Consider the following 19,307-nt stretch of genomic DNA (forward strand, 5'->3'; position numbering starts at 1 on the left):
GAAATCTAGGCTATCTACATCTAGCTATAGTCTCTTTCCCACCTCAAGACACAACAACATTTCAGGGAGAACGCCGGTATACGCCCGTGTCGTGGACGAACGGGTTACGTCCGTCTGATGAAAGACCCTCTCATCGTGGAGCGAGCAATCCAATCAGACGGAAACGTTCCTGAATGCAGCGCATGTGTGAATAGCGAGAATAGCTCGAGGCGCCTTAAAAAGGTTATCCCAGCGATTTACTAGGAAATATGTGTTAATTAGCCTCAAGTCTGTTATTGCCGAATATAATAACAAGGGCTTGACAGGATTCAAGAGCCAAAAGTGATTTCTTTGAAGCATAAAATATGGAATCTTCATCAATTATAACTGAAGAGAAACAGGGAAACACGTTGTGTCTGTGGGTTGTTGCAATGACCTCACCCAAAAACACAAGGCATTCAGAGAGGTTTTAATCAAATGTGGTTGTAATGAGCGCTCAGTTATCCTCTGCATCACATCCGGTCTGCTTAGAACACCTTATAACTACATCTAAGGAATTCAAGGCATGTAGGCGTCTGAGCTTTCATCACTCCTTTATCTACTGGCATACAGTACCAGGATTAGTGTTGTTACGACACTGAGAATGATGAATGATGAACGTTTCACGTCTTTTGAGGGCGAGACTCAAGTCAAGTCTTCAGTCACTGTCTGTCTTATAGAGTCCGTCACCTTTCGCTGACATCTCTCCAACACGTCAAATTCCTGTTTGTGAAAAAATAAAGTAGTAAAAAGTAAAATAGGACATTCATTTGATGTCACTTTGGTTTATTTAGTAACTAGAACTGAAACGTAACTGTTCTATCTTGTTGTGGGTTTATAAATTAACATTGACACCCTGCAAAAATCCAAGATCTAAACCTTAAACCCCTTCAGTGGGTTTAGCGTACACATTCTATACAGGTTCTCCAGGAAATAGACCAGGCCATAATCACTTGTTTTTCTGTATTTGGCGTGTCGGAGGGCTTTGAAACGGAGCAAAAAATAAATAAATGACCTATTGTCACAAGCTGAATACTGTGCTGGGTCACAAACTGGTGCCACAGAATCACACTGATGGCAGAAACACAGAGAAGCCACTATTAGCAATGTTACATCACTGTCAGTTACTCAGAGCCTAACACACACACACACACACTGTGACCCAATCACATTGCAGCACACACACACACACACACAAACTCGCACGCAAGAAACTACTGAGGAACGCCACTGCCGATCTGCAATTGATGGGGAAACCTAGGAAGATGTGATCTTAATGCTGAGAACACAAACATGCATCTGAATCACTTCCTTCTGCGTGATTCAGAGTTCCTCTCCCGCAAACAGCCATTTATTTATCACTGACTCACTATCTTTCTCAGGCACCAGAAGGTGTTTTAAAACAGCAAAACATATGTATACTGTGTTGTAAATCAGCTATTACCACATAGGATCACTCATGATGTTTCAATAAATAATTAAACCTAATAATGGAATCAAGTGTGTAAATATGCAAGAGGATACTTCAAGTGAACGCACTCAAATTGTAAACAACGAACCTCCTCCTCATCTCGTCTAACTTGAGCCTATCCATCACACTGCTACGCCAGGAATAACCACAACATGCCACCGCATATGGAGACGGAGGAGACACGACAGATCACTGCTTTTCTGTATTTCACAGGCGAGCTTAAAGACCTGCTTCTTTAAAACTCACGGCATCCTCTTTTAAAGCGATCTGGGTTCAATTTGATGCTTCCGCGCCGTTTAACTAGGAACCCATTAGACTGTGGAATTGGGGGGGGGGGGGGGGGGACCACAGCCAAGAAATCCGACCTCGCTGTATTCCATGTGACCGCCTGCTCCGAGAATCCAGGAGCAGCATTCCCCTGATTCATCCTCCAGAAATCTTGGGGGGGGGGAGGAGGGTTCTTCCGCGGTTTAGTATTGCCAGAGACTAGTGAGAAATATCTAGCAATGAGCTTCCGTGCACACGTATAAGCTCACAAGTTACATTCACAGACCTTTGGATGAGAGCTAGGACTGGAACTGGAAAAGAAATCCACCAATCACACTTCTGGTGCATGTGGAGCTCTGGAATAAAAAGGTAATGGCCAGCTAACATGCAATTTTCTATATCGTGCCCAAGAAACTCCCTGCCATCTCCAAAGCTAGAGCACCTGATCATCTCTATGTGCAGGGGGAGGCCGATATAATCTTTCCACCTCTTGCAGCCAAGTCGTAAAGCACGCGTCGTACAGTAAATGATGTGCCGAGCTGCGCTACAAGATTGCATTGAGGGTATAAAGACCCCGTACGGCCTTCAGGAAGATGTCCCACGGCGGTCTAATAGTTTCCTGGCAATAAGTGGACTCCTTTTTTTTTTCTCCCAGAGAGCAACCGGGATGGGGACGATCGGAGGTGGGCTCGGAGAAAACGAGTAATGAAAAGCAGAGGTGGAACTAACTCCATCCACACGCAGAGACCGCAGAGACAAAGCCCCAAATTCAATCTGGTGCTGTGAGGAAGTAGTGGAGTAGAAGGTCACAAAAATGATCCACGGCCAACTGAAATCTCATTTAGTCATCCCTTATCAAAAATAATGTCAACATGTTTTCAATTTGTATTATTTAAAAAGGAAAGACAAAAGGTCTCTGGGGGAAAAATCAGGAATGGGCGTGTTGGGGTCTGATTGACAGCCGGTGTTACACCACAGGGAACGAGAGACAAAGTAAACAAACTCGCAGTGTAGCCTGCATGTCATCGGCCGACAGCGTGTTGATGGTGGTATTGAGGAGTGAGGACCACCACACCAGCATCTAACTCGGACCGAAGGGACATTTGCAGGTACGTTCACATGCCGTTTAACGAGCTGCAGCTGAGCAGCTAAGTTAATTAAGCATCTAGCGTGCACACTGAGGTTAGCGGTGCACTTCTCCCCCCCCCCCCTCCCCCTCCAGCTGAATGTTTGTTCGGCCGCTCGGACGAGACGTGAAACAGTCCGTCTCTTGTTACGTAGCAGGCTGCTATCCCGTCTGTTGAGGGTTCTCTTACCAGGAGTTCGTCCATACTCGTCTGGCACTTCTCGAGGTTGATACGTTTGATGGCCACCTTCTCCTTGCGTGGCAAACAGTAGGCAGCTTGAACCACCGCGGTGGCCCCGCTCCCTGAAACAGACAGGAAAACAACATATTATCAGGTTGACTTATGATTCATCGTCATCTCAGGCAATTAAAGACTGTTAGTGCGGTTGCGGAACCCAACTTTGGCAACATGCAGCACATTCATTTCAGGTCATATTCACATCCTTAGGCTGCCGGGGCTTCTTTTAATTGTTTGGCCCTTCCCTAACCTCCGTCTACATCTGAAAATAATGGCTTCTGTAGGATGACAAACCTAACTTTTAGCATTACTTTAAAATCTTCCCGAGTTCAAGGAGGTTAAGCAGAGTTCTGCTTTGACGGTTCATCCGATTTTCTCTGTGGCACAGCTTAAACGTCGGTTCATCAATTATGAATCAGCTTTCCCAAATCCTGCCTGATGAAGCGGGTCTGATTGGGGCCGGTGACTCCCCAGCGGGCTCCGGTAGGAGGTTTTACGCCAGAGAGGACCAAAGCTCAGTCCTTGTACTGTTTGAAAAAGTTTTCCTTACCACCTTGTCTAAAAGTTCGCTCACAGCATCAGTGGGAGGTTTATGCTAGTTTACATCACAACTTCTATTCTAATGTACTAAGCCAACAACACATAGATTATAATCTGATTAAATCCTAAATCCTACAACAGTGGGCTAATCTCTACTTTGAATGATGTGAGTAGAAGCTTGTAATATCCTCCTAGGAGAGGTGCGCCTGTTGTTTCTGCTTTGTGTGAGGTGACTTCACTGCCCCCTCAGTGCTCTTATTTAACGTCACACACACACACACACACACACACACACACACACACGCACACACACACACACACACGTCGATGACGATGACGATGAGAGCACATTGTCCTCTGGCAACAGGCTCCGGTGAGTGAAGGAGTGAGTGGTGAGTCTGTCCGCCTTCCAGTAAGCTTTTCCTAACCTCCTGTGCCCTCTTCTTCGTCGCTATGACCAAATATTAACAAAGTGCTCATTGTTTGGAGATTTCAGTGAGCCAGTTGTGTATGGAGGTTTAAAAAAGGAGCTATATTACAGAAAAATAAACACAGTTCTCTGATTTTAATTAAAAAGAAAAGCTGTCCCTGAAGACATGTCAGCTTTTTATTTAAGATAATTATAACTTCAGGCTATATTAGAAACACGGAGAACAAAACAGCATAAACTTATTTAATATAGCAGAGACTGAGATTAACCACAAACTCTTGTCCTCTAAAATAACCAATCAAATTGCAATTTCCTGGTAATTTCCTGTACTTAACGGACGGTCACTTAAAAGCCCCATGAATATACGGAGTGTGAAAGCCTACAGTTTCAGCTGCAGTGGGTGCCGTCTAAAGACTGGAAACCTCTGACAACGTGTGGGCTGGCATTGCTCAACTCTCCAGCATCCAAGTAATCACAGCTCACTCCGCCATTGCACAGAACTAAAGGGGCTGAACAGGGCTGTAAATATATACATGTCCCCCGGCACCTCGACCGGCAGCAATACCAAACAAACCTCTGGAGGCTGGCCAGTGATGGGCAGCTCAGCCTTGGCCGGACCACGGGGAGCCAGCTGCCCTGTACACGTCGGGAGTGTAAATTCCTCCAAGCAAACAAACAGCCAGTCGTCAGGGGTAGCTGGAGAGCATATATGTGTGTGTGTGGGGGGGGGGGGGGGGGGGGGGGGGGAGATTGTTGGGTTTGCAGGATACAAGGTCAAGCAGCACCAAGGCTCTACAAGCCAATTAGACTGAACACTAGCCAGTTGGAAAGTGGATGTAATGTCGACCTGATGCTCTTTGATATGTTCTACTTCCTGGCTTAGCACAAGGTTATTCTGAGTAGTAGTTGTGGCTCTCATATTAGTTACATGATTATTACATATTTTACGAGGCCTGGGTGGTTTTAACCAAAGCTGTGAGATGAGTGATGATGGTGCACACACAGTGGGGAACACAGACACAGTCTTATCTTATCAAATAAGCCACACACTGTCTCATCACTGCCATTCTCACAGACCAGATCATCAGCACCACCCTCTCCGTCCCGAAATGGGAGAGGAAGCACACAAAAGAGCCGTCCTCACAACAACAGGCGAGCGCTGCAGCAGTGCCGGGGCTTTGAAAAAGTCAACGTCTGATCTGCTGAACAGTCCGGCACAGACATAAAGGCTGCAGGTCGTGCAGTCGGTTTGTTTTTCTCCTTCGTAAATGACTTAATCATAAATGATCAGATTACAACCAGAACAGGAATCGGCTCTTTACAAATACAGATTTTTTTTAAAAGAAATCGACTTCCACCGTTCTTCCAGAGGCACAGACGCAAGATTGGACTTGTTTTGGAAGCGGTCGGCTAAATCAAATCTATATATTAAGTTACCACATTAGCTGAAATCGAATGAAGACGATCCAGCTGTCAGCTGAAAATACGGTGTGTTGACGCAGCTGAGGGACAGTTATGTAGCTTCTTGGTTTGTTGATTTCCATTTGTTGCCATGTTTGACTTCTTATCTTTCCTTTTTAATTCCATTTCATTTGTCATAGTGTGAACATTTTAAGATAAACAGCCTAGAGACAAAAAAAAACCTGCTCTTCTTATTTTATCGTATGTGTCGGAAGACAAATAAAACCCCAAAACATGTCGAGAAATCCTCTAAAAACCTAAGAAACCTTTTTTTTTTACCAATCCAACACCTGCATTCATTTGTCTGATTCCTAAAAGACGCTTAGCTGCACTCTGCTAAAGCGCTATAGATGTAAAGGTCTACTCCGGATAGTGAAAACAAGTTGCAGACAGGGTGGGACAAGATGATCACTCTGTGGGGGAAACATTGACACAACAATCATGATCTTTGAAACAAGCACCCAATGTTTTCTGTAAGCATGTTTTCCTCAAAACAAGTCTCATGAGCACGATACTATAACCTGCCGATTTTGTGAATGGGTCATGACAGATTCTTTTTGCTTCACAATGAACCTCACTGTTTAGCTATAAATACTGCAGTGAGGGCTTGCCATTAAGAGTGTAACTTCACCCCCGGGTCTGAGCCTAATCCACCCGCTGAACACAAAAGGAAAAGTGGGCAAGGAGCTGAGAGATGAAACACCGGCAACATCCGTTTTGAGCAATTTTCATGTCACCAGCAGAGCGTGCACGCACCTGACGTCAGTCGTCTTTTAATACATTTCCTCTGCATATACCTGGCTGACATTCAACATGTTATTCAAAAAAAGGTACAATGACGAATGTCACACGTGGAAACAATTGCTCCAGTAGCTTCTGCATTCATTTATCTTTTCAATGAAGCAACAGGGAGGAAACATGGCTGCCGGTGGATACAAACAGTCGAAGCAGAAAGTTCCCAGTCCACATCTGCCAACATGAATGATCTGTAGTCTGATCCAGAATGAGAAACAAGCAGTGGGGGGGGTTTTTCAGTGTTTTTCTGTCCAGTGAAATGAGTGGGTGTGAACCATGTAATAACAAGTCCTCTTTCCCTGGGGAAGTTACCAAAACAATAGCTCTGACCACCAACCTTCCAGCTGAGCTGTAGGCAACATCACACAGTCTCTCTCCAACCCTTTAAGTCTGCAAGCCTCTAGTATCTGTTAACAGGTTTTAAATGCTGCGTAACCGAGTGGAACTGACACCGTCAGTCACCATCGATGGGTCAGTGACGCCTTAAGCAGTTAAAACATCAGTACCACTGCAGAGTCATGATGGAGACACACACGCATGGTACCTGCCGCTGCAATCTGAGAAAAACCTAATTTAAAAAGTCTATTTATATTAACTTTCTATAATAAAACAGCAGCCTGCACACATTTGGTAATATGAACTAGTCAATACAGCATTTGTGTTTATACCCACTCTCCTCCCTGAATACACACTCCAAAACACCACCACCACCACCCCTGACTGTTGTGCAACCTCGAAAATACCTGTATACCATCCCAACATTAAGCAATGTCTTTGGGCAAATTCAAGTTAGCAACTTCTCCCTACTGAGGCTTCCGTCGTGGTGATCTACTGTGATTTATGTCAAGATGGTAACCTGAGGAAGGGACTCTGATTTAGTGCGTCTACATGATAAGAACAGCCAGAGCTCTTCAGTGAGTCCATTTATAGTAAAAGCCTATTCTCCAACATTTCCACATCGTGAACTAAACATGAGGAGTTAGGGGGGGAAAGGTATATCATTTTAAACCAGAGTTGGGAATATGAAGTAAGGTGTCAGAGAGACACAGAGAGAGAGAGAGAGAGAGAGAGAGAGACACACAGAGAGAGAGACAGAGAGAGCTCCACAGGAGTGTTTGCCAGGTGTAATTTGAAGAGAGGCAGCCAAACAGGACGAGTTTTCTTGTTTAACTCGTGTTCACGCGGAGCCTGGGAACACAGCCTCACACAGAGGGTTCTGCTAATTCAGAAGATATACAAGGCAGACCGACCCCTTCAGATTTAAGAGTGCAACTGGTAATCACTTCTCGCTCAGCACAACTTAGTCCAGCCCTGAAATAGCCCAACCAGTTTCAGACCTATGCTGACAATTTGTGTCGCACACTGCGCAGGAAAAAAAGCCACAGAACTGCTTTCTGAACACAAGGGGGGCTTTATCTGTGCGCATGATACATTGCAGGTGTGTTGTCTTGTAGGGTGCCCCCGGATCAAATGTTCCAAGAAAGTGGGAATGTCGAAATGAGTTACAGTTCAGTCTGTTAAAAAATATACAAAAAAGGTTAATTAAGGCCCTGCAGAATGGACCCACTATAAACACAGATTCCCTGCAGAGGAAGCACGCACCACTTAGGTAAAGTAAACCGGAGGCACAAACTAACTGGTTTGAGAGGACAATACTTTGCTTATATGCTACACACTCCTTCTACTTACTAAACAAAAGTCAGCCATAAAAGGTAGGACAGGGTCAGATATTTATGGAGGGAAACTAGTCGGAACCTCAAAAGTAATTGCAGTCATTCCAACCTGCAAGCCATTCTCTAGACACCCTGAGGCTTAACATGGCACACACAGGAAAGGTGTAACGAGCCTCCTGTCACACTGGAGGAAATGTGGCCATGCAAAGCAATTATACTGTGCTGTAAAAAAAAAAGAAAAACCTTCTAGACTAACTGGAACGTAAATGGATTCATTAAGGCAGTAAATCGCCCAAAACGATAGGAAGTCTAATCTCTGCACTAGCAACGCGAGTGTTTTGGAAAAAAAGTTCTGTGTTTGAATATCCAGTGAAGCGTATGTTAATTGGGAATGGGCGTGAACACACACACACACACACACACACACACACACACACACACACACACACACACACACACACACAGTTTAAGTGTATCAAGGTCTCTGTCAGTGGTGGCTGATATGCTTTAGCATTTACAGAATATGTTATTTATAATGTCAGGATGGGTTCAGTCTAACATAACTTAACACTGACACATTTAAACAAAATATATAGTTAGAATTATTGTAATTTCATAGATACGGCGCCCTTTATCAAGAGTGCGTTACGTATATTTTATACATATATATCTATGTTACGCTAACGTTGGCTGTTCACATACTCGACTGGTCAATAAAAGCCGTTATTTTCCAGCAAATAGTCATCCCCCTGACAAGACAGTAACGTTATAACGCTCGTTTACTACCTCGGCGTATCCCCGGTGGACGGGGCTAAAACCGCTCTCACTGCTGGAAACATTTCACAGACTCCAAGTCACAACACCGCCCGGCTAGGAGTGCCAAGTTGCCGAAACATGATGAACTTAACATCGCTCCAGAGTGAGAAGATGCCCTGAGATACCGGAGATACCGGAGCCCGTGTTAGCCGTGACAAGCCTCAGAATGTCAGTTAACATATACGTTAAAGCTAACAAAGCTGTGGATCACCTACCAATCACCTCGTGCAGCTCATAATCATCTTTGTTGATGGACCAGGTTTGGGAGCTCAGGTCCTCCGACATGGCTGAGGAGAATGCCGAGGCCGTCCTATCTCTAGAGAGGCGGTGAATCCAAAGACCGTGCGTAAAAAGAAGTCAAAGTAATCCAAACGGGACCAACGAGGGCGACACTTCCCCTTCTTATCGAATCCTGCAGCACTCCTGTCATTCCCAAAGTTTGACACGAGCGTAACAGCCCCGCCTACCGCATTCCTACTGAGCAAACGTAGACCTTTCCGGCGGACACATTGAGTGTGGGACCGCAAAGTGCTCCAGTGAAGTCATTCAGGGGGAAACTAGCGGTTTGGGCTACAGCTGAATACAGTGCGATACATACGGTAACCGTTTAATAAACATTAGCTACATACATCAAGACTTTTGCATGAAATTATATCTGGGAATTTTACTGTATATGTAAAAGCAGGCGCTACAACGAGTGTGCAAATATTAGGTAAAAGGGCTATAAACCTATGGGTAAATAATGCCCCAAAAAACGAGTCAAGCCTTTGGGTTCCGCCACACATTTAATGGCGGGCTCCTTAACGCCAGGTTTTAATTTGCCTAGAGTTGAGCCATGCAGGCATTCGTTCTTCTCTTAAAGCAAACAAAGCAAATATGTGTTGCTCCCAATAACATATGGCACTCTTGGTCCTTTCTAACCCAGAACAATTTCATTCATTTGGGCACGTTTAATCATTAAATATGTTGGGAAGTTCTACCTGACAGGCTATACTCAGGGCCTAAAACATCTTACTATAAGAGAAACATCCTGTCCTCTGATTGGACAGGACACAAATACACTGCTCTGTGATTGGATGATCATGTGTTAACAGTAAAACTAGTCTTTTTTACAGCATTCAATTAGCGACACCTCTGTTGGTTAATTTTATAACATGCAGGACTTGCACAATCGCGACACATGCTGGAGAACATCAGAACACATTGTGCTTTTGTGACAGTACAAAATGCTTCTTTTTTTTTTTTTTTTACATAAAAGTAAATTGCCCTTAAATAAATTTGTAAAAATGATTTTGAGGAAATAATATTTAGACAATTTATTCAATGTAGAACAAATTCATTTTAATAAACTGTTCTGAAAAGACCATATCAAAAGTACAAAATCAAGTGTAAAGACATCATCGAGACAGACAGAGAAAGTGAGAAAGGCAGGTGTCAGCAGTCAGTCAAATTGAACAAGTGGAAGAATCACAATATCTCTTCCTCTTAGGCTCCAATCTCACCTAGAAGTTGACTCGCAAGAGGAAGTGGCCAGCGCAAAAAACCCTCAAAAGAACACAACGCTATCATATAGCATTTAGTACAGACTGCCCCGAAAACAAACACATCCTGTTAGCCAATAAATACAAAACAACGACAGGCACCGCTTATTCTTGAAATAAAATAATGGCTTTGTGCAGTGAGAACTTTGCTGATATTTGGTATCCTTGTGCAGCTTGAGTTCCATAGTGACAATATCCAGAAATCACTATTTCATCTTCATGGGAAACACAAATAGTTTCCACCTTAATATACTGTATATCGTATAAACTCAGTATGTGTTCAGAAACCAGCAGGACGTGGATCACAAGCAATAGTATATACTTTAACCTGTGATGTTTGGTCGTTATCCAAAACCTCATCCCGACCTTTAAACACAATTTACTGCCTGGTCCATGGTTATGGCAGTGAGAGAGCTTTCGCCAGCCGTATCCAGAACCAGGCCTGAGTGCAGGGCCGAGTGTAGTCACATATGGTGAGGAAGCGTAAGATGCTGGGGAACGGCTTTGTCATGGGCTTGTACATCACTGGAATAAGCCGTTTACTTTGAGCACCTGAAAGAGAAGAAAGAAGGAAAAAGCGTAAGTTACATACATGCACGGGCATATGTCGGATAAAAAGGGAGCTGTTAAGACATAACATAAATGCAACTTACCGGGACAGAGACTGAGAGCAAACTTGGTCTGAAAGTCACAGGCATCGCTGTCGAGGTATTCATCAGAGATCACCACCACCATCCTCTTACACCTGCACAGACGGTCACAGAATAGCGAATATAGATGAAACTGTCATTAGGAAAGTTTAGCTTTCTGCTGTAACTGAAACGTTCACGTCTTTTGTATATGGGGACCCCCCCCCCCCCCCCCCATACAGATTATTAACGGAGCCATAGAAGGTAGAATATATTGTGTTAACTGTTTATATCGCTCCTGGCACACAGAAGTCTGCGTTGCATCACAAAAGGGAGCGTGCTTTGGCCTCCCCGTTTGTTTGAACTGGCCAGATAACCAGAGCAAACACGGTCAGCGCGTGTCAATATCCCACCTCTTCTCGATGAGCTCACTCGTGATGGTCCACACACAGGAGCCGGGGAGGACATCTCGGTCGAACACGCACAGCTTCAGCTTGTACTCGGTCTGTTCCAGCTCGCGGATCATCTCGCGGACAAACTGAAAGTCCCTCTGGCAGTAGCAGATGAAGGCATCAAACATCTCAGGAGCACCTGGGTTCAATTCAGTCAGATTCAATTCAATAACGCATATTTAAATCAGCAGAAAGCAAAACATGAGCATGACTGTGCAGTGGACGATGCAGCGGATGATGCAGCTGTGCAGCCGTGAGTGATTAGTGACATTAGGATTAGATAACGTGTGCTGAAAGCATTTGCTGTGCAATGCCTTACCACAGAAAGTGATCCCTCTATCACTATCTCAAATCTGACTTGAGCTGATGCAAGTGCTATGATAACTGCATCGCAAAGTCACACATTTATAATACTTCGCCCCCACATGACATTTAAAAAACGTTAGAAACTATTGATTGTTTGCAACCTAAAGTCATTCTAATTATTGAAGGTGTCTATTTCATTTTCCATCTTGCATTCATGCAAACTCATAATCTGTTCTCTTGCAGTTGGACCGCCCTCTAACGAGTCAGGCACGACATATGTAAACAAACTTTTAGCTTATACATTGATCATAACATTAACCACCGCTCAAAGTGTAGCTGTAACACAATCCGACACTGTCCGGCAATTTTCTTATTATCAGTGGTGGAAGAAGTAAGCAAATCCTTTACTTAAGTAAAAGTATTAACACGATGTCATCTAAATGTACTTACTTATTTACATTTATCAGAAAAATGGAGTCATTATCCAAAATGGCCTCATTTAGAGTGTTATAACATGATTGGATTATTATTACAGATGTATTAACATGTAATCAGCATTTTACTGTTGCAAGTTGGTTCGTTATATACTTGAATGTAGCGGAGTTAAAGTACATTATTACAACAATAGAGTGGAGTGTAAAACATTTTTTAAATTCATCTTATGTAACCTAAAAGGCAGCTCTACTGTGGAAACAGTGTCATGCAACTTGTTTAGAGAAGCACAGATTAGTTGTATTAATGCGAGAGTTGCACAGCAGTTTTCTGGTTTGCATTAGTTTTTCTTGATGCAAACAAAAATATGAAGCTCATACATATACTGACCCGCAGGGTCGTCCTCCAGGGTGAGACCAATCCTCTCCGGGGTGCGAGGGTGACAGCTGTCCACCTCTGGGACCTGAAGTGGGGGCTGAGCATTCTTCTTCTGGTTCTCACAATACTTCCTGACATCCTCATCTGGGACGAAGAAAGATGTGCATGTGAATTACAGCACACATACACACACACAGACACACGCACGCACAAGTTTGCGCACAATAAACTGAGCCAGATGTTATAGAAAGTTTTTTTTAGCACAAATGTGTTGAAATACTGGTGAAATATAGATACATTGGAGTTGTCCTGCAGGTGTACACTCATACATTCATAATTATTGTATTAGTCGATTTTGCAATATGAAAGTTCAAGCATGTGAATCACTTCCTGAAGTAGCTCTAGGGGCAGGACGGGCGGTAAAAAAAACAAGCTTATACTATAAGTTAGTACCTCTTATGTCGGGTACTTGTGCCAATAATACACGCATTTAAAACCAAAATCCAAATGACACCAACGCACCCATCAGAGGACGGAGATCCTCCACGATGTCTCTCCTCTCCACCTCCTCCAGGATCGACAGCAGTTTCCCGACCGTCGCGTCCGTGGAGCGGGCCTGCCAGTCCTCCAAGACGGACTCGGTGGGACTTTTTGACGCCTCGTAGTTCTTTATCTCCAGGTAATTGAAGCCCATGGCCTCCGCCACGGCCATCCAGTCCGCGGCCACCGCGTTTCTGGGGTTCAGGTACAGTCCCAACTTTTTCCGCACGCTCATGTTCAGCGCAACGGGAGGAATCGTCCACAAATCAAGTTCGGAATCGACGCAAGCCATGGTCGAACGTTTTCCCGGAGAAGACTTTAGTTAAAACACTAAACAGGGAGACATTGTAACGAAAACACAGCGTGATATGACGTTCTAAGTCCGGCGTCCAACAGCCTACCTGTTAGTGGGAGCAGGAGGAAGTGATGAAAAACAGTGCGCGCTGCGTCACGCGGGGGAGGAGAGTTACTGTTTACCTTCACAGTGTCCAAAAAGTGCGCTTCCACAATACTGGAGTTTTTATTTTGGTATTATCGCTTTCGTGACCGAAAACTAATGGCGTGCAATCGAGGGAAGTAAAGGAACATGTAGGTGGAAGGTTTCCACTGGAAATGTAGTTTATCTGAGTTGAAGTGTTTCTGTTCCCGTTTCTTGCATTTATAACAGTGACAGACAGATCGACTCCACCTCCTTCCTTTAATCATGTGACAAAACCTCATTGCAGAACCTCTTCATTTAGCAATTTTATTTGATAACCGTCACAGATAGGCGACCTCTGTCAGTGAATACAAATGAAAAATAAACTGTATATCCAGACATAAGAAGAGAGCAAGAAAAAAAAACTATCTGCACAAAAACATCAGCCGATAAATGTTCCACTGCATCAAACTAAAAACCACATTGCAGCTTTATCAGTTGCTGCAGTCTAACAGGAAGCAAGTCCATAAAAGGCCCTTTATGAGGTTATTTTTTTTTTTCCAAGAACTGATGGCATGTGGGTAGATCAGTCATGTTCAAGCAGAACATGCATTTCCTCAAATCCTCATCGGACAACTTCCCTCAATCAACACGACACATGTGCACAACACAGATTTTACAGCAACAGACCCAAGTTTGCATCACCGGGGCTTCCATCCTCTGAAAGCAAACACTGAACACGTGGTCGGATGCTCAAGACGGGTCACAGGTTTTTGCTTCTGGAGAAATAGAAATCAATGCCTCGGTCCCGATGTTGTTTGGAAGTGTGAGACGGGCCCTTCTTTCCTCTCGGCGAAGGCCCCGTGCCACTCTGACAAAAAACAGGAAAACAAACATTTGCCTTTACTGTGATGTTTTAAAAGGCAACATTTCCTGTTTCAACCATTAAGTGTTCTTGTTTGCCAGAGGTGGAATACATATTCAGAGCCTGTACTTATGTATAAATACACCATTACAAGTAAAGTACTGCATTCAAAATCATACTTTAGTAAGTACATGTTGCTGATGATTAACTTGTACTTAAGTATCAAAAGTAAAAGTACTTGTTCTGCAGAAAAATGGCTCATGTGAGTAACATATTATTATATTTGATTATTATTAGATATAATATAATTTACAAGCTTATCATATATTTCTTTAGGTAAAATCAGTCAGATAAAAAATATGATATTTCGCTCTGTAGTGGAGTTGAGGTACAAAGTAAAATAAGTAGCACACCATTGTACATATAGTAAGTGCAGTACTTGAGTAAATGCTTTCACAGCAGCAACAACGAATCAGACTATCCACTTCCCCTTTCTCAAGCACTCACCGGTTTCTTGTTAACGTGTCTGCTCCATTCAGGCGCCATCACGATGGGAGTGGGGTAGGTCTCACCGAGGGTCACATGAGCGTGAGACAGCGAAGCGGTGCTGAGGGTCCAGGGCGCGTGCACGTCAGCTCCCCTGATCCCCTGCAGCTCAGGAACCCACTGCCGCACATAGTCGCCCTAAAGCGGACGCACGTATAACCAAAAGCCATCGGTGAGTGAAATCTCCAGCAGTGGCAAGCTGCTCCAAAACAAAAGTCAAAAGGGAAATGAAACAAAAAATTCATGCATCTTCTCAAACATACATTGTTGTCGTAGTCGAGGCCTTGCTTGATCATGTTGAACTTCCTGTTCTCTCTGGGGTCATTTCCTATGCCAGCGCTGTACAGCCAGTTGCCATAGTTGCTGCAGACATCATGGTCAATCTTTGGAGGGAAAATGTAAAATTAAAGATGGAAAGGCACTTGTGAGTATCATCATCAACAGATAAAATACAAATATAATATATTATGTATATTACACAGTATAATTCCTCTCTTTGAAAGTTAAAACTATCTTAAAACCTTAAAACCTTACCAGAAGGTATTCAAACAGCTCAGCTCCCATCCTCCAGTCCAGGCCCAAGTCTTTTGTGAGGAAGCTAGCAACATTCTGCCGCCCCCTGTTGGACATGAAGCCCGTCATCGCCAACTCTCTCATGTTGGCATCCACGAAGGGCACTCCTGTTCGTCCTTCTGTAATGACACATAACTTCAGCTACACTGTGCATAAACTTTCTATGCGCCTCTTTAAAGACAATACTTGATTTTTACATTTTGTGAACTTAAGAGGAAAAATGGTGCAAACCTTTCCAAGCATTGAACAGCCTCGTGTCCTTTTTCCATGGAACAGATTTTTCTTGAAGTCCTGAGATAAAATGACCGTGAGCTTTACATTCATTTATAGTGTTTAAAAAAATAAATAATTTGAAAACATTTGCTAATTTTACCTTTGATCTGAAACAGTCTGTTTCCGTACTTGACGCCTACAAACTTGAAGTAATCCCTCCACAAAAGTTCAAAAATGACCCTGAAAGACAGAAATAAGGACAAATGTGTGTCAGTTGTGACAAAATAATGGCCTATGATTGAGTAGATTTTATTTTCTACTCACTCATCTCCAGACTCACCAATATGTGCTCTGATTGGCTGTTCGCTCCCTCTCATACTGCTGGATCTGATGATAAATATACCTGGGGGAAAGGCAACCCATCGCCAGCCTGCAGAATGCCAGAAGAGCACCGTCAGTGATATACTCATCGGAATGGAGCATTAAACTCTAGTAAGCATTCAGCAGGGGAGGAAATTATACAATAACACTCACCACGGTGAAAATTTAGTGGAATAATCGGGACCAATCAAGCCATTACGAGTCTCCTTATAGGTTGCAACTGCATCCTACAAAACAGAAAACATGTATTTATTCCACCTTTAATACATCACTATATGAGTTCGTTTTTTTTGCCATTTTGTAAGCAGCAAACTAGTGCCTGTCGGTAATGATGCTGTACTCACAGTGTCCCAGAAATAGTGTTTGAGTCTGGCCAGAGCCTGACTTTCACCACCACTGCAGGGGAAGGCTGAGCGAGGATCAGCCAGAGGCTCTAGGAGAATAAAGCAAGGCAAGAATTTCAGCATCCGACTGATTTCATACATGTTAAACTGTCCCTGATGTGCATTAAGACACGCAGAATCATAAAAGCTTAATATTGTACATGGAAATCGAGCCGGTCTGCTCGCTCGCCGGCACTTAATGAGGAAATCTGTGCTCAGCAGTCTGCCTATTGGATTCTGAAAGTAGCAGCAGTGTCGATTTACTTAATAGAGGCACTGCATAAAATGAGCAATTTGTGCCTCCTTACTGCCAGCAGCATGTACAGACATTTATGCAAAAGTCAATTTAATAAGCACATAAAATGAATACACAGGGATATAGCGTAGTGATACTGATAGACGTTTCAGCAAGTTCACAGAACACGAAGACACAAAAGGGAAAGTGCAAGATTGTATGAATTAATCCCATTTGGATAGAGAGCAGATAAGACATTATTCACCCGTCTGTTCCAGGTCCTCTGCTGTTGGAATGGCTCCTTCCTCCAACCCTTGGGGGAGCGGCTTTAGCTGCTCAGGGGTTGGGAACAGAGGCCTCACCTTGCTCTGGGTCTCCGCTGCCTTCCTGAACTGAGTGTACACATCAGGCAGCCTAACAAACCAGGAAGAAATGCTCTTAATCGGCATGTCCCACAAAAATAAACTGCCAGAATCGAAAACAGGACGTTCAGCAGAACATGGATGCTTTGTCCCAGGCGAGCCATATCCTCTCTCTCTCTCACCTGGACATGTTGTGAAATGGAAGATCATCTCTGTGGTACAGTGTCGACCCCCAGCAGGTGTGAACTTTCACCTTCATCTGTGCGCAGACATCCTTCACTCGTTTCTCCACATTCAGTTCTTCCGAGGTCACCTGGAACGTGAGTGCATGAAGTAACAACTGTCAAAATCGCTAGCGGATGTAATTAAGACGTGCTCATTTCAATAAGAGAAGGAATGTTTGAAACTACCTCTTCATGGAACGCCACAGTGCTGACAGAGCCCAGTTGCTTGATGAGGTCTGCAACTACCTCCTCCGGCTTACCCCGTCTCACCACGAGGTTGCTGTCACAAACACATACACACAAAGTAAGTCCCAGAGCATGCAAGCTGCATCCTGGGTAGAGAGCGAGCAACTTCCCCCTCACTGACCTGAAAAAACGATGGCAACAGTGTGTGCCGGACCCCTGTTAACATAAACATAACCTTCTATAAGCTCAGGTGTGTCCTGATCCTGTTACAACCGAATCAACTAAATCCTAGAAAGCTGAGGACAAGATCTGTACCAAGTGTATGTGTGACAACAATATAATACATAAGTTAATGATCATTTTGAAACCTTGTAAAGAGATTATGTTTTTTTGATTCTATAACAAAGACAGATCTACACTGTGGAGATATTCAGCAACATAAATAAAGCAGAAGAAGACACATGAATTGAGGATATATACAGGAAGACCAGTCAACGAACAGCTGTTTAGTTACCTGCCCTTGTTGAGCAGTGTGTTTCTAAGGTCCCTGATACTCTCCAGTAAGAAGCGCAGGCGGAAAGGGCCAGTCTTTGGTAGGTTGTAGTTGTACGTTCCCACATAATGTCTGGGGTCGAAGCAGTACAGTGGGACAATGTACTCTGCATTTCTTTGGGCCCAGTGGAAGAGCTGCATGTAAAGAGCACACAGTATGGGACATACTATCATCTCTGAGGAAAAGTGACCATGGACTAATTGCAGCAAACACTTATAAAAACAGTCAATTTAGTTATTTGAGCAAACTGTTTTGGAACTAAAAATGTGACGACACAACTACACCATGCCAGCTAAAGCTAAAAACACAAAACCTGAAATCTAATTTTCTTGTCAGTTTGGAAAATGCCGTCTTTTATTTTGAAAAATTAAACCAGAAGTCGTAAAGTTAAATGTTGATGTCAACGTTCTACAGTATGGCTGAATCACTGAACAAATGTAGTTTTGTCTTACAAAGCTGGGGGATAAAAGGCAGGAACTATTTCTTAAAAACATAATCTGTGCAGTTCTTGTGATAAATTAAAAATGTCTGGTAATTTAACTGCAAAGAAGAGGCTATACATTCTCAAGGAATACAAACCGGAAGTAGCGTTGTTGTTGCTGGCGAAACAAAAGTAGCTTGATGCTAACTGCAAACACACTAACTTAGCTAGCTACATATTATGCTCAAAATGTTCTCGTGTTGACGGTGTCAAAAAAAATACTACACGCAGGCACACAATATAACGTTTACGTGTAGGTTAACTATGTGCGCTGAAGTTTAATAACGACACATTGCATGACTGTTTAGGCTCGTGAGAGATTCATAATCTTACCTCATTGTCGTGAAGACGCAAGTCGTTTCTCAGTAAACATATGACTGTACGAGAGGTAGACATACTTATTGTTTACAATGTAGCAGCAATAGTTGTGTTGAAGTGCTCGGTTATCAGAGAGCAGATTCTCCCGGTCCTCGGTGCATGCTGCTCGGGCAGAGTGGCTCCGTCACGTTGTCAGACACGTTATTACAAAACGTCAGGTTTTGTAACATGGGTACTGCTTCCACCACTGTGTGTTTATTTATATATATATATATATATATACATACTACTAGCTGGCAGGTCCCCCTCAATTATATACTTTTACATGAAGGGAATATTAGTTATTCAATAAAATAAACTGCAGTACAGCACCACCCATAATTCATGGCAGAGCTGTTGTATGTTGATTGCCTGTTGGTTGTACCTAATAAAGTGGCCAGTGAGTGTAAATTAAAT

General features: G+C 43.4%; 3 protein-coding genes across 4 annotated transcripts in view; all 3 read right to left on the reverse strand.

The window, feature by feature from the left end:
- oxsr1b (oxidative stress responsive kinase 1b) overlaps positions 1-9,242 on the reverse strand; it is a 32,741-nt gene extending 23,499 nt beyond the window's left edge. For both annotated transcript variants that reach the window (XM_079181400.1, XM_079181401.1), the window contains exons 1-2: positions 9,051-9,242; positions 3,073-3,185 (exon numbers count right to left, since the gene is read on the reverse strand). In XM_079181400.1, coding sequence (XP_079037526.1) covers positions 3,073-3,185; positions 9,051-9,120 — 183 coding nt within the window. In that variant the 5' untranslated portion in view covers positions 9,121-9,242. The remainder of the gene's footprint in view (positions 1-3,072; positions 3,186-9,050) is intronic.
- Positions 9,243-10,157: 915 nt separating this feature from the next.
- On the reverse strand, positions 10,158-13,645 carry myd88 (MYD88 innate immune signal transduction adaptor). The gene is made up of 5 exons (XM_079181403.1): positions 13,096-13,645; positions 12,586-12,717; positions 11,419-11,596; positions 11,030-11,121; positions 10,158-10,928 (listed from the first exon to the last, which is right to left on the reverse strand). Exons 1-5 carry the CDS (start codon positions 13,403-13,405, stop codon positions 10,774-10,776), a joined length of 867 nt encoding a protein of 288 aa, XP_079037529.1. The 5' UTR covers positions 13,406-13,645; the 3' UTR covers positions 10,158-10,773.
- A 234-nt stretch (positions 13,646-13,879) lies between these two features.
- cry-dash (cryptochrome DASH) lies at positions 13,880-18,991 on the reverse strand. The gene is made up of 14 exons (XM_079181402.1): positions 18,867-18,991; positions 18,014-18,186; positions 17,500-17,593; positions 17,272-17,402; positions 16,993-17,141; positions 16,454-16,542; positions 16,263-16,336; positions 16,069-16,158; positions 15,889-15,968; positions 15,747-15,806; positions 15,477-15,634; positions 15,206-15,325; positions 14,904-15,080; positions 13,880-14,402 (listed from the first exon to the last, which is right to left on the reverse strand). The coding sequence occupies exons 1-14, from the start codon at positions 18,927-18,929 to the stop codon at positions 14,295-14,297; spliced, it is 1,566 nt and encodes a 521-aa protein (XP_079037528.1). The 5' UTR covers positions 18,930-18,991; the 3' UTR covers positions 13,880-14,294.
- Between the last annotated feature and the right edge of the window lie 316 nt (positions 18,992-19,307).

The sequence above is a fragment of the Pholis gunnellus genome (genome assembly GCF_910591455.1).
Source record: "Pholis gunnellus genome assembly, chromosome: 20".
Classification (NCBI taxonomy): Eukaryota; Metazoa; Chordata; class Actinopteri; order Perciformes; family Pholidae; genus Pholis; species Pholis gunnellus.

Coding starts and splice junctions, on each gene's coding strand:
- myd88 (XM_079181403.1), bottom strand. CDS start 13,405: ATGGCTTGCGTCGATTCCGAACTTGATTTGTGGACGATTCCTCCCGTT. Junction 11,597..12,585: donor CCTGGAGGACGACCCTGCGG/GTCAGTATATGT, acceptor AATTGAACCCAG/GTGCTCCTGAGATGTTTGAT. Junction 11,122..11,418: donor AGTGAGCTCATCGAGAAGAG/GTGGGATATTGA, acceptor CCGTCTGTGCAG/GTGTAAGAGGATGGTGGTGG.
- cry-dash (XM_079181402.1), bottom strand. CDS start 18,929: ATGTCTACCTCTCGTACAGTCATATGTTTACTGAGAAACGACTTGCGT. Junction 15,807..15,888: donor CAGACTGTTTCAGATCAAAG/GTAAAATTAGCA, acceptor ATTTTATCTCAG/GACTTCAAGAAAAATCTGTT. Junction 15,081..15,205: donor GCCTCGACTACGACAACAAT/GTATGTTTGAGA, acceptor CGTCCGCTTTAG/GGCGACTATGTGCGGCAGTG.